Below are 18,063 nucleotides of genomic sequence, written 5' to 3'. Positions count from 1 at the left end.
TTGGTTGGGGAAGCATTCATCTTACATTTGGAACTTAGTTCCATTGTGTTTGATGTGGTGTATTTGGAAGGAACACAATCGGTGAATGTTTGAAGATTTGGATAGATTTGAGGACCAAATGCTTGCTCTCTTTTCTGGTTCCCTATTTGATTGGGCTAGGGCTTGGGGACTCACATCTAGTGACTCTCTTCCTCTATTACTTAGCTCTCTTTCTTTGTAATTAATGTCTTTTTATGTTTTTTGCTGTTCCATCTTTTTTGTACTTTTGATATGCTGGTGCTAATTTGCATCTAGCAGTTTTTTTGAATAAATTTTTTCTTACCCATAAAAAAAAAAGTTTCAAGTACTTTCTCAAACCATAAGGCCTAATACTTCACCCTGATAGGAATCCCTAAAACCCTAATAGTGTATTTCTAGTGATATAAACACTCACACATTAACTGGATGACTTCTTTACTCAAAAAATGATGCTAATGATTTAGTTAAAAATGTAATTAATTGCACCATTAAGTGTGATACTATTTTGTAATGCTTAATGGTAAGGGTTAAGCCCATTGGTTTATCAATATTTTCAAAAAATATTTATTTATTTCTTTCATTTATTGAGGTCCTGGATCTTAGAAAGTACCCTTTACTTGTCCTTTTATAAGGATCCATAATCATCACTCAGCCTGAAATTTCGTTCACTTTAAGTGGACTACGTAAATCCTCACATTAAAATCCTAGTCTCTAGATTAAATTTCCTAGACAACAAGGTGTGTATAGCTTCAGCAATAAAGTAATATACATAATGATCTCCAGGTATTGAAAAGATATATATCTAGTTACATTTCTCACTGATTGTAATGGGTTGGTGTGTATAGATTAAATTTCCTAGACAACAAGGTGTATATAGCTTTAGCAATAAAGTAATATACATAATGATCTCCAGGTATTGAAAAGATATATATATCTAGTTACATATCTCACTGATTGTAATGGGCTGGTGCATGTGTGCATGCATTGAGAGAGAGAGAGAGAGAGAGTACCATATGAAGAGACAGATTCCATGAACAACTTAAAACTGCTATCAACAACTTGTTTTGCGGATTTATGTATAGAGGAAGACAGAGTAGGCCCTGCACGCACTAAACTTCCATGGGAAAGCAGAAGGAAGCCCTGCAGTATATTGAAGTATGCTTCCATGTTCTCCTCAAGTGCTTTAACTTCCGGTGTTTCTCCAGTCCAAAGCATTCCAGCTGTGTAAATAATAGAATAAATTACTTGAGCCATTATGTCACATGAGAAGAAGGCAGAAGGCAAAAGACAACAGTATAAAGGAAGAACTTGTAAATAAGGGTATGGAATCTCCTCCCTTAATTTTAGCATGTGCAGATGACTATCAAATTTATCTGGACTGTTTTGTCACTGGATTATTTTCATAATGAAATTGGAGACAGCTTTTTCTTTTTAGTAGAAAGTTACACATGCACAAGAAAAACTAAAACAATGAGTTCATCATATTCTTCTCTCATCTTTTACAAGTCCTAATTTTCTGTTTGGTCTTTCTTGTGCTTCATTATATGTACAAAATTATGTCCTTCCCTTCAAAGTTGGAACTTGTTGCGTTTAGGCAGCTAAAATGACTTGACTTTCACAGTGTAAGACACTTGTTAATATCTTCCGAAACACATTATGAAATTATTTCGCAAATAGAACAAGTGCAATCAGCATCTAAACATTGAATGATTGCAAAGCTCTCCTTTTTTTTTTTTTTTTTTTTTTTACAAACCAAAATGAAATATTTTTAACAATTGACTGAGGATGTATACCTCAAAATAAACAAGAACCCATCCCACCAAAATCAAAATGGAGTGTAAAAAAGCTGAAATACTTAGAGAATAGATAGCAGAATACCCATGGTAGCTTGCTTGGAGACTTGGTCACCCATTTTGATCACCTCCTCCCAACTCACTTTGTCAAGAGAAGAAGCTGGGCTTTGATCCAACACCTAAATGCACAGTTTATTGTTAGTCCAGGCAATTCAACACAAACCCACATGATATCAATCATCAAAAAGACCCTTCAAATCCAAAAACCAAAACCAAAATCAAAACCATAAATAGAGATATTGATAGCAAACCTGCAAGGTTTCATGGATGGTGTTGAGGTGGGAATTCAGGGTTTTGTTCAGTTGCTCTTTCTCGGCTCTGCCCATCTTTTTTTTTTTTTTTTTTCTTTTCTGGTGAACCAATGTTGGTGCTGTGGTAAGAGTCTGAAGATTGTCAGAGCTTTTGACGGCTAGGGGTTTTGGGGTTTTGATTGTTGTGTCTGAATCGCCGCCGTATTGCTGCTTTGTATTGTAATTTGCAGTATGCTACAAAACAAATTTTAGAAAATATATAAAAATATTAGGGTAAACTGAATATTTAGTTTTACATCATATTTTAATTTGGTTACTAATTTTTTAATTGCCGTCAATTTAATTTATAATATTTTAGTATCGTGTCAATTTAATTTTTGCTATTATATATTAGATGAAAATTGCTTACATGGAAAACGACCAAAATAAAATTTTAGTTTATTGTCACATCAATAGAAACTAATTTTATTTATTTATTTTGGTTATTAAACACGCCATCAATTTTCATCAAAAAGATAACTATAGAAACTAAATTAACATGATACTAAAATATTAGAGACCAAATTAACACAATTGAAAGGTTATGAATCAAATTGAAATATAGTATATAGGATATAGACTAAATAAGTAATTTATCCAAAATATTCAAAATTATATATCTGCTTTTTAGAATGGAAACACAATTAAAAAAAGAAGAAGAAATTTTGAGGGGCAGATTTTTTTTTTTTTTTTTAATAAAATTTATTGTGTTGTCACTTGTCATGTTGAAGGAATTTATTTATTTATTTCCATTTTTTAAAATAAAGATTCAATGGAATTTTCAAGACTTTGTTCTTTTGATTTTTTTTAATTGTTATTTTTAAATCTATGAGTAGGAAGTGTTGTAGGATATATCTTACATGATCATTGGGAGAATTTTCTTATAGTTTTTGAAATTTTGAAGTATAGAAATATATAATTTTATTTCCTTATTTAAGAGAGTTTTAGGATTTTTATTTTTATTTTTTATAATTAATTAAATTAGAGTTCTTATATGCAAGGTTAATAATTAGAGTTCGAATTTGGTAAAAATGAGGTGTAAAACTTATGTTTTACACCATCTAATAAGAGATTGTCACATTAATATTTTACTTAAAATTCAATATATCTTACTATACCTAATAACATCTCAATAAACTCTCAATTTGGTTGGATTTATATATGGGTATTATAATTTGGATAAAGTTTAGCTACAAAATTAGTTGTAGCCTTAGGCTACAAACTTACTTAATATCTTTTTATTGGATGTGAATTTTGACAAATCCACCATTGGATTATATCTTCTTCTTATATCCTCCATACTTGCAAAATTTCAAGAAAATTAAAGATCAATAGCTATGTCATCAATAAATTTTTTAAATTGCAAGTTTTTGTAATTAAAAATTATGCACAAAATATAAGCTTATAGATCATATAGTAAATGATACCCGATTGACACAAAATTTATTATGTGTATTAAGGGCGTAGAGAACATGCAATTCAACGGTTAGATTTTCAAAATATGTTGTAATATTTATTTTATTGAGTGAGTTTGTAACCTTAAACTACAACCAATTTTGTAGCTAAATTTTGTCCTTATAATTTTTTTTTAAAGAGTTTCAACCTATGACGTCCACTCCTAATGATAACTTTTTATTATTAGACCAAGACACCAATTGGTATAGGTATTAGAATTAATTGGATGTGGTTGCGCTTATTCTTAAATATGTGATAAGATGATGTGGTATATTGGGATTGAAGGTGTAAAACATGAATTTTACACTATATTCTTATATAATTTAATCTCTAATAATTAAGATCTATTTAAAAATTTTGTTCAAATTATCACTGCACACCCTTGATGCGATGATCACTTCACAAGTATAAGTGCTTGTGGGGTGGTGGAGGCAAGGAACGAGGTTCAAATTTCAAGGAAGGAGTTTTACACATATATATACACAGATTAAATTAAAGTAGAATTTTTATCTTGTTTCAAAAGAAAATTGTTCAAATTAAGTTTCCTATAGCTTTTAAATTGGCCATAACTCATAAGTTGTAAAACGGTGTGTTCACTAACAATAAAATTTCATTCTCATGTTATCTATTTTATAGATGGAAACCAAATCTCTACCTTTTATTTATTTACGAGTACTTTTTTTTTGACAGATCCAAATCTCTACCTTGAGTATTCAAAGTGTTTCATGATCTAGTCGTGCACTAACCATTCTCTTCCTATGATTAAAGTTAAAATGGTTTTTATTTATTTATTTTTGTTGGTAGAAGGATTTACACCCATAAGAATTGTGAAAGTAATTAGAAAAATTGTACTGGAGATCTACCTTGAGGCCAACCTATTTGTGGAGGCGTTCTTAGATACAACATTTTTAAAAAATAAAATAATGCATAAATGGTATTTGTTGACTGAATTCTTGATTTGGAAGATTATTTTGATTATTGAGCAGAGGTATCTGAAGAAGAAAAAGTAAAATTTGTTTCATATAAGTTAAAGAGTGACATGGCCAAATGGTGGGATTGCATACAAGATGATAGTGTGTTGAGATAAGTATGAAATTTGTTCTTGGCAAATAATGAAAAAGAAAAAAAATTGATTTCCTTGTCTATTGTGATTATTATGAGATTTTGCATTATATAAGTTACGAGTTTAAGCATCTAAATTCATAAATGGGGATTAATAGTTTGAGTTATATCTTTCACATATCAAAGGAAGATACAATTTTGGAGGTTGAGTATGTGAAGCCAAAATTTGAAACTTAAGAAGCTTCAAAAAAAGAGGATGGGAAAGGTGATTTTGAAGAATAAGAACAAGAGGCACAAGTTGAATAATTATGTGATAAAGAGAATATCTTGCTTAAAGATTATACAAAAGTCAGAGAAGAAAAGATGAAGGTTCTAAAGAAAATTAATAAAAATCCTATTATGGAAAAGATCCTGGCTCAAGAATGTGGAGACAATTGAAGAAGATCAATTTGAAATCAAATTAATTAGTACAACCATGACCAATAAGCCGATAATCAAATTGTTGTGAATAACAAAGTAATACAATACTTTTATTTTTTATTTTTATTTTTTGATAAACAATACAATACATTGATTTTTTCAATTGCCTCGAAACTATTGAAAAAGAATATAAATTTGCTTTGTTAGTTCACTTAATGGATTGCAAGTGTGAAAAAGAAGGCAAATGGGATTGGAGTATAAAGATATTTGTTCTCTTTTTTGGTAAGAAGATATTTGTTCTCTTAGTATAGAAGATATCAATTCTAGAATGTTAACTCGAGTATGAGTTCTTTACAAATGAAGGAGTATGATGTAAAATGTCGTCCAAGGTCACTGGAGGAATACATAGTAATTTTCAAATTAGAATTCTTATACGGAAGGCTACTATTAGGATCTATTAAGAAATATAAAATATTCTTGATTGGAAATGAAGTTACGCTTGGTGGAAAAACTTTTGTGAAAATAGTTTTTCGCATTTTCCTATATTTGGTAATATGAAAAAAAAAAAAATGATTAGAAGGAAAACCATTTCTTAACTTTCTTTATATAGCTTGGCATGAGATAAAGTTGCAGAAATTTATGGAAAATATTTTTTGTCATTGCTGTCATTTTCAGAATTTTCTAGAATAGATTTTATACCGTTGTTTTGAGTTTTTAATAGTTTTTTATACCCTTGTTTTAAGTTTTTAATAGTTTTTTTTTAGTCAAATTAGATTTCTTATATGGAAGGCTATTAATTAGGATCTATTTAGAAATATTCTTGTTTGGAAATGAGAATTTTTTTGCCTTTAAACTGCCCCCCCGAAGCACTTGCCAAAAAAAAAAAAAACCAAAGTTGTAATACAAAATAAGTTCACTATCAATAGTTCAGTCTTTTTTTTTTCTTCTTCCAAAAAAAATCTTTTCTATTCTATGTTCCGGTGGAATATAGATCTCTGGGTCTAGTTGTACAATAAGAGGTCTAGTTGTACAATAAGTGTTTGTTTGGCAAAAATTATTTTTGCCAACTTATTTTACTATTTAACTTATTTTTGTTACTATTCATAAGCCTCAACTACACTTTTTGGTATTATTTATGATTTCCGCTGTACTATTTCAGTTAATTTTTACTTTTATATACAGTATTTTTAGCAAAAAGTTTTCAGTTTCAACAAAATAAGCGGATCCTAAATAGACCCTTAACTCTTCTTTTGCTATCACACTGCCTAGGGGAAAACAATAATGTTGGCATGCTCTCTTTGCTTCTATTTTGTAAAAAACACTCAATGCATATTACTAAGTGTAGCCGGCAAAAAATCTACAAATCTTATTAGTTTAAGCACTATATTTCTCTTACAACTTCGGAATAAGATAATATAGTTGATCAAGAGTCAGTCATGTTAATCTATTTTCCACTGAAGATCTTCCCTCCAACATTCTCTGCCTTGCCTTGCTTGCCTGCAACATCAATATAACTCGTTAAAGGCCAATAATTTTTGCAAAATCTAAAAGACCTTGATATTTTAGATGTCAAAATTGTCAAATGCAAGGAAAGAGGACAAATTAGAAAATAGACTACACTAAAATTGAAGGCCAAAAGGAATTATAAGTGGAGGGTAGACCTGTTTTTCCCAGTTTGTACAACTTGTTATGATAGAGAGCAGTAATGCCTGCACAGAAGCACCAACCAGTATACCAATCCAAAGGCCCTGTCCTCTCATCTGTAGCCAAAAACCCAATATGGCAGCAACTGGAAGTCCACATAGATAGTACGCGCCGAGGTTGACATAAGCACCTAAGTCCTGCCACCCACACCCCCTAGCAATACCTGAAATATGAAGAAACACTAGATTGAGCTCAGCTGCCCATAAATCCATACATTGAAATGTAATTACATGTTACCAAGAGAGGTGTATAAAGCAATTAACCTGAAATAACACCATGTAAATTGTCCAGTATAACTGACAGACAAACTAAAGGAGCCATGGTTGTGACATAGTCTACTACTTCTATGTCATTGCTGAAAACATAACCAAAAACACCGCGGCTGGCAAAGAGGGCTAAGCTTAATATGAGTGCCTGTGCAACCGTAATAGACATCACTACAGCGACGGCTGAACGTGCTCCTTGTGGATTCCCAGCTCCTAGTTCATTTGAAACTCTAGTGCTATATTCTCAAAAACAGAAAAAGGAAAAAAAAAAATGTGTAAAGAGCTGCAATAATTTATACATGTGTACATATATCTATATCTATTGTCATATCTGTAGTTAACTAGTTATATATAAGAATGTGCATCAGTTCCAACCTTGCTGCAGCAGCAATTCCATCCGGTATCATGTAGAGTGTTGAGATGGTTGACAAACTGTTTAGAAAAGTCGAAAGATAGTTTTATCCCATTTAATGAATTCATCTCTTTATTGTATGGATTTTTTTGGGTGTAAATAAAGACAAAATTAAATTTCAAACAACAACTTGCAATGTATATAAAAAAGCTTACAAACTAACGTGTTAATGAGTGATTGGTGCCATGTCAACAACATAATGAATATATATATATATATATATTTTTTTTTTTTGTGTTAAAAAATAGACATACCAGTTTGTAACATTTATGTAGTAAAATTTGTAATATTCTTTGCATCAATAATTTACAATTAATGATGAGAATTAAGTTGTTCTACTTTTGAATAACTAATAGAAACATACCACACAGACAAGACTGAAGTTTCAAGTGTTGGATTTGGTAGAAGCCCTGACAGCAGGATAAGCAGCTCAAATGACCACCATTCAAGGCTATGAAAGATCACATGAGAGAACATTAGCAAAAAACACAAAAGTGCTCTACTACATCTGTAAAAAAGGGGAGGAGAAAATTTACCAAATCATTACAGCAGAAGGAATTGCAAAACGGAAGAATTCTCCAATTCCTCGGAACATCTCCATAGAAATTGGGACCCTGGTTTTTGAACTGGCACTAGTGTACTTCATGTATAGTCCAAGTAAAATCACATTCAACCAATATGACATACCAATGGCTAATGCTGCTCCAAGATGTCCTAGACTAGACTTGTATACTAAAACCCAACACAGAGGTATATGGAAACAAAGAGTAACACAAGAGCTTACTAGCAAGGGAATGATTAAACTTTGTGTCTGAAAATATCGAACAAGGGCTTGAAGAGTTCCATAAGCAAAGAGGGCAGGAATGAGCCATATTATGAATTTGCCAGCTTCATATGAAATTGCAGGGTCTTGACCCATTAAAACGAGCAACTTTCCCATGTAGATCCAAACAAGAGACAGAGGGAGACAGACCAAAATTATAGAGAAAATAGCTGTATACGTTTGATTTGCTAGTTTGTGATATTGCTGAGCTCCATATGCTTGTCCACATAGAGTTTCCAGTGCAGTAGACAATCCATACTGTTTAGCATATGAAAATTTCAAGAATTCTGTTAGTTATTAGAATAGACAGCTAACTCCAAATTCAATGCAGCAACTTAATAACCCAATTTTCTGTTATTGTTGTGATTCTGGGTGTGAATGCTCTCATGCACGTGTGACTATTATATCTTCTGAAGATTGGCCAATGGTTCAGCTCATAATAATATATTCGGATAGTTCTTTCAATGCATGTGTACAACCATCCATCTCTAATGCCAATGGCCTCTTGGTATAGCAGCATCTCCTATTGTGATGCCCCATATTGATTAAGTGTGACGTGTGTAAGACAGTAAGTGTATTCCAAGTCCAATCTGAATTTTATAAACAACTACTAAATGTGACAGTGTGATTAGAGTACTAGCCTAATCCTTTTGAGTATAGTGCAGATGTGGTCTCTCTCCTGGGATAAAACTCACGACCATCTGGCACCTGCTCTGATATGGAATATGCCTCTTCTTAATAGGTTCATATTGTAAGAATACAAGTTTTGTTTTGTTGTTTTTCATTGCTGTAACAATCTCAGCCTCAAAATTCCTTGAAATCTTAAATTTTATACGTGAGGCCAACAGATTACTTTGTACGCAACGATCAAACAAAGTAGAATAAAATGCAAAGAGACAGACTAAAATCATAGACAAGCTAAAAAAGAGAGTTGAGAACGTTTCAGGGGACCAAAATTTAATCAGATTGTTCCAACAGATATTGATGATGATAGGACAAAATAGTGTATCTGTATTTCATAATGGTAATTGTCGTTTCAGTATCTTCATATTCTAGACCAATACAATAATTAATCACAAGACAAAAGTGAGTGGTTACAAAAGTTCATTTCTTATCAAAAAACTTCAAAAAAAAAAAAAAAAAAAATCAGTTACAAGACAAAATAGCCTGATAGCTTCATTAATCATTAGTATTTTGCAATTTCAAAACTTGACACTTACACTAGTATAAATCTTATTAACTAAGGTAGTAAAATCTGTCTTATCATTGAATAAAAGACTGATAAAGTTTGGCTATAACTCCCGATTAAAAAAAATTAACATGACTATATATTTTGAAAATCTAATAGTTGGATTGCATTTTCTTTATATTTTCAATAGGCATGTCAAATTTCGTGCTAATCAGGTATTATTTATTATTCGATCCATAAACTTAGTTTTTATGCATAATTTTAGACTACAAAAACTTAAAATTTAAACATTTAATTGATAACATAGTTATTGATATTTGATCTTTTGAAAATTTTCTAAGCATGAGAGATACATAAAAGAAAATGTAATCCAATGAAAATTTGTCAAATTTCATATCTAATAAAAAAATATATCGAGTGGAGTTGTAGGAAAACTTTATCTATAAAAGATCTTGATTTAAATCAATCTTACCCCAAAACTAATTAGTAGCTTAACCAGATAGTAAAGAACAATCAGTTTCAAATCCTATTGTATCTATTGGTTCAAATATCTCTTGTCCATCTTCTTAGGCCAAAACTTATAACCAAAAATAAATTAAAAAATTGCCTGAAAGTAAGTTAAAAAAAAAAAAAAAAAAAAATCATAGATTGAGATAAAAAGTAAAACTATATATAAATATATGAATGGACTTACAAGAGGACTGAAGCCGGAGACAGCAGCGAGAGAGATAGCAATGGCAGTGCTAGAGAGAGAGAGCTGACTAAGGTGACCAACCATCATAATTGATATAATTTGCAGAAAATACTGTGACAAATTCACAGCCACCATAGGTCCTGCTAAGTACCCTATTCTTTTGGCTTCTTGAACAAACTCACCATGACCCCATCCCCATGTTGTTATGCTTAAACAACAACCCTCTCTTTTCCCTTCTCTCTCTTTTGTTAACAAGCTCTTCTCCATCTCTCTTTTGTGATCTGTGTCTCACTCACAGATCAGTTTCCCTCACACTCACACTCTGACACACCTTTTCTCTTCTCTCTTTTGTTATTCTGCTTGATAACAGGTTTTGGGCCTTTTGGCATTTATATACGTGTTACAATCATGCATGTTTGTTTTTATTTTTTCTCTAAATCCATACGTCCTCTTCTCAAAATTAAATAAATAAATAAACCCACACATCTTATTCGGCAATGACTCTTTCTTGGGGGTTATTTTTATTTATTTATTATTATTATTTTTTTGATGTGATTGGGGGTTAAGTTGAAGAATGAATCAGATTCTCAAAAAAAAAAAAAAAGTTGAAGAATGAATCAAATTCTCCAAGAAAAATGGCGCCCATTTTATTTTTGGTTGTAATAGATCTTCTATTACCACAAATTTTATGTAACAACTTTGAAATGTTCGACTATAAAAAGTAGATAGTCACTTTTATATGGACATAATTGTTTTTTCACTATTCAAATTTTATGTCACAATTTTGAAGTGTTCGATCACTTTTAGTTGGACTAATTATTGTTTTTCACAACTCACAAATATTGGAAATGTTTCAAATTTATTGCATGGAACATCTATTGACCAAATTAGTGCTTAGTGTGGTAGGTGAGAATTAAATCCACAAAAACCACTATTCGGTGATATCCATTTCCAGCCTTCTCTTAAGCATTTAGTATTGGATCTCTCATATGTCATATATGCAGGTGAAATTTAGCAACAGAGCCTCAAAAACCCACAGGATGGCACTGTAGCAATTTTTTTTTAATGTGTATTATATTTTATTGGGTAGGATGGCACTATAGCACTGTAGCAAGCTTGAATTATATTATTTTATTGGGTAGTATATATTTTTTTAATGAGTTGAATAGGAAAATAAAAGTTGGGACGTTGAGTCTATTGTAAAATGGTATGGTATAAATGATAAAATAGCTTTTGAAATAGTAAAATGAAATTTTTTGTAGAAACCGGATTTGAATGCTCTTATCTATTTACTCTGCTAAAAATCTGCCCTTTCTATCTCTGTATCAAGACTTTTGCAATTACAGATTAATATCATTTAATCTCAATAACTATTGAAGACAAATATAAGAAAAAGTGTCATTATAGTTGTGGGTACCTAAGGCATGCTTGGCAACGTCCTAGGCATTCAAGCAACGTCCTTGGCCGTCCTCGGCATGCTTTGCAACGTCCTCGACATGCTTAACAACGTTCTTGACCGACCTTGGCATGCTTTGCAACCTAGGCGTCCCACATCGAAGGAAAACCCTCCCACTTTCTGCCTTATAAGCTGTGAAGCAAAGGGAGTAGTGTACCACCAAGTCTCTTGTGATCATAGAGATACTTGGTGATACACTACTCCCTTTACTTCACAGCTTATAAGGCAGAAAGTGGGGGGGTTTTCCTTCGATGTGGGACGCCTAGGTTGCAAAGCATGCCAAGGTCGGCCAAGGACGTTGTTAAGCATGCCGAGGACGTTGCAAAGCATGCCGAGGACGGCCAAGGACGTTGCTTGAATGCCTAGGACGTTGCCAAGCATGCCTTAGGTACCCACAATAAAAGGGCCCTTTTATGATCACAGAGATACTTGGTGGTACATTACTCCCTTTGCTTCACAGCTTATAAGGCAGAAAGTGGGGGGGTTTTCTTTCGATGTGGGACGCCTAGGTTGCAAAGCATGCCAAGGTCGGCCAAGGACGTTGTTAAGCATGCCGAGGACGTTGCAAAGCATGCTGAGGACGTTGCAAAGCATGCCGAGGACGGCCAAGGACGTTGCTTGAATGCCTAGGACGTTGCCAAGCATGCCTAAGCATGCCTTAGGTACCCACAATAGTCGCATCTAGGTGGAAGACGCCAACTCAGGTCGCTCCCCTCTACTCATTTTTCATTCATCAAAAAAATATAAGGAAAAGTGTTTTGATTCCTATCAATGACATATTCTTGGGGATGTGCAAACCTGTGCAATGTCTTTCCTTAATTTTCTCATATGTGATCCTATATATACCAAAGCAATGGTTCACTTGAGGTAGCTGAAAATTTACAAAGGATTGTACTTTTGTGATTCTGTCTCTCTATCTGTTTTCTCAACTTATTTTGGGCATCAATATGAGTTCAAAACTTGGGTTTGTGAGTGCATGTAACCGATTAAATCTTGGGAGGTGATTGTTGGAACTAGTTTTGCACCAAGGATAAATTGTATCCAGTGCGGCAAAATTACTTCTTAGGATAGTGGATTGAGTTCCACATCTCGGCTCTATCAATCATCAATAAATTTCCTCTCATCTCTCAAACTTAATCTATTGGTTTTGTTAATGAGTCTCATATTTTTCCAACACCACAAAGTCAACCATACCTAAGTTATAAAAAAAGTTGTGGCACAAAAATTATGTCCACAAACTTTCTCCTCTTTTTTTTTTTTGAGTAAATAGTTATACTTATTAGAACACATATGAAAATAGTAATATTAGTGTTTTAAATCGGATTTATAATACATTACATAACTAGAGTACAATTATAAAAGGGCATTTTGTGCTTATATGTACGGGTGTTTTATTCTGAGTTGGCCTTTTGTTTTTCAATTTGTTGTACATGTATATATACACACACGCACTTAACTCAATGTATATTTTGGACCTTTCCACATGAAATTTTATTTTGTCAAATCTTACCAGATAAGTTTGAACTTTGAAAAGGCCTTAGTGAGTTCAAATAGATTTTTCTTGATTTACATCATTAATATTCTTTGTGTTTTCATAGGATCCAAATGGCAAGCTAATAAACAAAGAAAACAAAAGAGTTTGCACACGACACGCTCTTTTGTTTTTAGTTTTTTAATATTGGTTGGATGTTGTTCCATGTGCACTGAACTTGAGTAAATTATGTTCTTCTCCTACTAATCTAAGTAAGAAAAGGTAAAAAGAAGAAAAATGTGCTTGTGTAAGGCGCACACAAACACAACATTCACGAGATTGCTGAAATTTTACTATCATAGTTATAACACTAAGATTACATTTTTGCTCCAACAATAATAACCAGTAACATCCTGCCACTTAAGATTTGTTGTAAAAATGTTGTGGACATATCATTTCTCTTTTGAAAAACATCTCTATCTCACACATATCTAAATAAGGAAAACAACTCTATCTCACGCGAAACTAAATGAAGGAAGTAAAGAGAAATTTTTTTGAATTTTTTTAGAAAATGCTAATATTGAAACAAACAAAAAATGCTAATGCTAATGATTCCTTTTATGTTGTGATTGACTATATTATATTATTTATAGGGAGATGCTAAATATTTTTATAAACTTTTTATGAAAAAGGAAAAAAGAAATAGCTTACTTAAAAAAAAAAAAACTTTTTATATTTTCTATGAGAGTGGTATCTTTCCTGAAATGATCTATTAATAAATATCTTAAAGACACCTATTAACACTCAATTATGGAATATACCCTCATAATTTACAAAGTAGTCAATAGGCTCGGCATATATGATATATCTCATCAATAACCAAGAAAATCATTACAAAATTGCTATTTTTTAATTATAGAGTTTCAACATATATAGGGTGTTCGCTTCAGATGATTGTGCTCATTATTATGATCAGACCAAAATACCAATCAATTTTTGCCTTTGGTGTTTTGATGTAGGCATAAATTGAGTCCAAATCTTTTAAAAATCAAAAACTTTACCCGTTGAGTTAATTAGAATATACTAGTAATTTGCTAGGTGTTTTTTTTTTTTAGGGGATATTAATTTGCTAGTTGGCACTGTGTTGAACTGAAAGCACTTTAATTGACATAAGACAGCACTCATTATCACAGAGTCGGAAAGAGTTTTTCTAGAAGGCAATCATATAATATTGGCATGTTAATAGCACTAAAGTCTAAAGGTACTTTTATCAACAACAACAACAAAAAAAAAAGAAAAAAAAAAAAAAAAGACTAAAGGCACTAGCATGTTACTAGTTGACTAGCTAGTACTAGTACTACATATTTTATCTGTCTATGACAGGACATCGACCTACCCACTAATTTACAAAACAGACAATTTTGTCTGCATGGTGCAGAAGAAGGGCCATAGATTATATATTTTCTATAAGTTATCTTACTAGTTTCAGTGAGAGTGTACAATTTAGTTTATATGACCAGTGGGAGGACAAGCATGAAGCATCCCAAGAATTCGAACCAGGAAAGGTACCACTCGAGCCAAACATTTGAAGAGATAACAATCCCATTTTCATAAATCGAATAGATAACTCGATCTGTTTAGGCTGAAAATTGATCTTGCTTGTGCATTGAAAAATGACCAAAATATACTGCATTTAATTATGGATAAACTAATCTTGCTTGCTTCTTGTTGCTGCCTTGGCAAATGGGTTGAATCTGATGAGTTTTGAGTACCATTCCAGCCAAACATATTTGAAGAGATGAAAGTCCCAATTTCATAAACGGAAAAGATAAGTTCATTCCCTTTCGCATGACAGTCCCAACTCCCAAGTCCCATGTAATACAATATCTTGTTGGAAAAGTAATAATTTGAGGGGAAACGAACTTATTTGTTGTATTTATAAAACCTCAACGATGGAAGTGTCATTTCTTTGAACGTTTGGAGAGAGCAGTGGCGGAGCCATTTGATGACCAAGGGGGGCCTGGGCCCCCCCAAAATTTTTGAAAAAAATAATTTTTTTTTGAAAATATCCTAAAAATTTTGTAAATTTTTAAATAACCTTATCATTTTGGCTCATCATACCTGATAATATACATATATATTTAAGAAAGTCTAAAAATAAACTTAATTTTCATTTAAATAAAATACAATCTATAAATATATATGTCAACAAATTACAATAATTAAACATTCATCATTTTTTAAAATGAATACGTATGTATTTTAACAATTATCTCAACAAATAAAAGGGAAAAAATTGAGTTATGAAGTATTGTATCTTACTATTTTACATTTCACACACACACACAAAAATTTATAAATGGCCCCCCCAATAATAAATTCCTAGCTCCGCCACTGGGAGAGAGATGTCATTTTATGAAATATGCACCCAAAAAAAGGGTAAATCCTGACTTTCCTATCATAACATAATATTCTAATTGAAGGGATGGAGATGCAGTGTTGATGTGAAATGGATTGCAATTTATATGTTACATTTATAAAAGTGGGACTATCGTTTCTTGAAATATTTGGGGGGAGTATCATTTCTTGAAATGCTTGGTGGAGGGAAATGCCATTTCATAAAATATCAATGGAGGTTGATTTAACTTTCAATATATATATATAACTGAAAATTGATCTTGCTTCTGCATTGAACAATGACCTAAATATACTGCATTTAATTATGGATAAATTAATCTTGCTTGCTTGTTGTTGCTGCCTTGGCAAATGGGTTAAATCTGATGAGTTTTGAGTACCATTCGAGCCAAACGTATTTGAAGAGATGAAAATCCCAATTTCATAAACGGAATAGATAAGTTCATTCCCTTTCGCATGACAGTCCCAACTCCTAAGTCTCATGTAATAGAATATCTTGTTGGAAAAGTAATAATTTGAGAGAAAACAAACTTATTTGTTGTATTTATAAAACCTCAACTATGGAAGTGTCATTTCTTCGAACGTTTGAAGAGGGATGTCATTTTATGAAATATGCACAAAAAAAAAAAAATGGTAAATCTTGACTTTTCTATCATAACATAATATTCTATTTGATGGGATGGAGATGCAGTGTTGATATTCTCAGCAAAAGGGGATGCAGTGTTGATGTGAAATGGATTGCAATTTATATGTTATATTTATAAAAGTGGGACTATCATTTCTTGAAATATTTGGGGGGAGTATCATTTCTTGAAACGTTTGGTGGAGGGAAATGCCATGTCATAAAATATCAATGGAGGTTGATTTAATTTTCAATATATATATATATATATATATAACGTTAAAAAAATGGAAGTTATATGTAACAAATCAAATACACAGTTGTGGTCCTTGTGGAAGCTTACTGCCAAAATAATGGAAGAATTTTTTTTTTTTTTTTTTGAAGGAATACCATTAGTTCAGAAACTTTATTTTTTTAATCCTTTCTTTATTGTAGCATAAAAAAAAGGGGGAAATCACGATGCTCCAATTTGATTGATTGTGTGATGTGTATGGATAACTGATAAGTCCCATATCAAGTATTTACTAGGAAAATCTGGGTTTTATTAACAACTATAAAGAGTCTCAATTGTGATTAGTCATTTTGAGATATAGTGCAAATATGACTAACGATTTTCATTAGATTGTTACAAAAATGAATCTTCCTTTTTTAATCGAATGATAAAAGATTGGTATTTTGGTCTAATGATAAAGAGTAGATGTCATAGGTTGAAATTCTCAAAAAAATGATAGAAGGATTCCTAAATTCATGATTTCTACATTGATATATTTAAAAAAGACCATTGGACTTCTATTACAACATTTTTTTTTTCTTTTTCTAATTTCTTCTATTGCAACTTATATAATAAACATATGAAAATCAATTCGTCAAAATCCTCTGCTTGCTCACATTAATCCATTTGTTGAAGATCTTTAACAATCCTCTCTCTTGCCTTGCTTGCAATATCATGGCAACCCAGTAGAAGGTCTATCTTATACAGGTATTACATGATTTTTATGACCGTAAATATTTAAAATCTCATGACTCATGCTGTCATAATATATTCATAATAGGAATTTGATATAAACAGAACTACACTGCCATAACAGGTTCTGTACATATTCTGTTACGATCATGTTGTCATATTTGAACCATGGGATTCATCTCTTTCCATCTCAGTGACAACATTGTCCTTGTACCATTTATTAGGATAGATGAAAACCAATAATGGTTATAAATTGAACATAAAGAACAATAATTGATGAACTTGTAAGTATTAGAGTTTGTGGGATCCGCTATTATTTAAGAGCTGAGAGTATCACGTCACTATATTTTTGGTACACTTAACAATTTTTTTGTAATTGGGATCAGAATAAGGTGTTCATGTATCCTACTACAAGAATCCCCCCCAAAATTCATACCAAACAAAAGGGTTACAGCTATAGTACAATGTGAGTTTGACTTTGATACCAAGCTGAGCAGACTGAAATCGAGAGTACATTTGTTTAGGCGGGAAATTAATCTTGCTTGTGCATTGAACATGAGCTAAATATACTGCAAAGTGGATAAACTAATCTTGCTTGATTGTTGTAGCTTTAGAAAATAGGTTGGACCCGACGAGTTTGAGTTTGAGTTTAATTTGATTGAGTAAAGGTTAAAAACTTATTAAACCAAAATGGGTTCTTATTTCTATGACCTTTACCCGGGCTTTGACGGGTCAATATAATGTTACCCATATTTTTCTTCAAGTACAAAAATAAATAAAATTAACATACTTTCCAACATTTTTTTATCTGTATAATAAAAGAAAAAAAAATAAAACACTTAATAAATAAAAATAATACATAAATCCTTAAGTTTATAGTCTAGTAATTAATTTTTATAGTCTACAATCTACAGTTTGTCCAATAAATTCACCTTTCTTTTTGTTTTAT

At 31.8% G+C, this 18,063-nt stretch overlaps 2 protein-coding genes across 4 annotated transcripts in view; both read right to left on the bottom strand.

The window, feature by feature from the left end:
- The window catches only part of LOC126716626 (uncharacterized), a 29,311-nt gene that overhangs the window by 2,759 nt on the left and 8,489 nt on the right, over positions 1 to 18,063 (bottom strand). The window contains exons 1-3 of one of the 3 annotated variants that reach the window (XM_050417539.1): positions 2,123 to 2,351; positions 1,897 to 1,990; positions 1,029 to 1,238 (exon numbers count right to left, since the gene is read on the bottom strand). In XM_050417539.1, coding sequence (XP_050273496.1) covers positions 1,029 to 1,238; positions 1,897 to 1,990; positions 2,123 to 2,197 — 379 coding nt within the window. In that variant the 5' untranslated portion in view covers positions 2,198 to 2,351. Of the gene's footprint in view, positions 1 to 1,028; positions 1,239 to 1,896; positions 1,991 to 2,122; positions 2,352 to 18,063 lie in introns of those variants that run through there. The other 2 variants (XM_050417545.1, XM_050417556.1) reach the window with 2 other exon arrangements.
- On the bottom strand, positions 6,441 to 10,561 carry LOC126716616 (protein DETOXIFICATION 14-like). The gene is made up of 7 exons (XM_050417478.1): positions 10,187 to 10,561; positions 8,017 to 8,561; positions 7,845 to 7,931; positions 7,444 to 7,500; positions 7,066 to 7,304; positions 6,760 to 6,965; positions 6,441 to 6,595 (listed from the first exon to the last, which is right to left on the bottom strand). The coding sequence occupies exons 1-7, from the start codon at positions 10,451 to 10,453 to the stop codon at positions 6,533 to 6,535; spliced, it is 1,464 nt and encodes a 487-aa protein (XP_050273435.1). The 5' UTR covers positions 10,454 to 10,561; the 3' UTR covers positions 6,441 to 6,532.

Source organism: Quercus robur, chromosome 1 (assembly GCF_932294415.1).
Source record: "Quercus robur chromosome 1, dhQueRobu3.1, whole genome shotgun sequence".
Classification (NCBI taxonomy): Eukaryota; Viridiplantae; Streptophyta; class Magnoliopsida; order Fagales; family Fagaceae; genus Quercus; species Quercus robur.
This window is presented reverse-complemented; position numbering and strand designations above follow the sequence as displayed.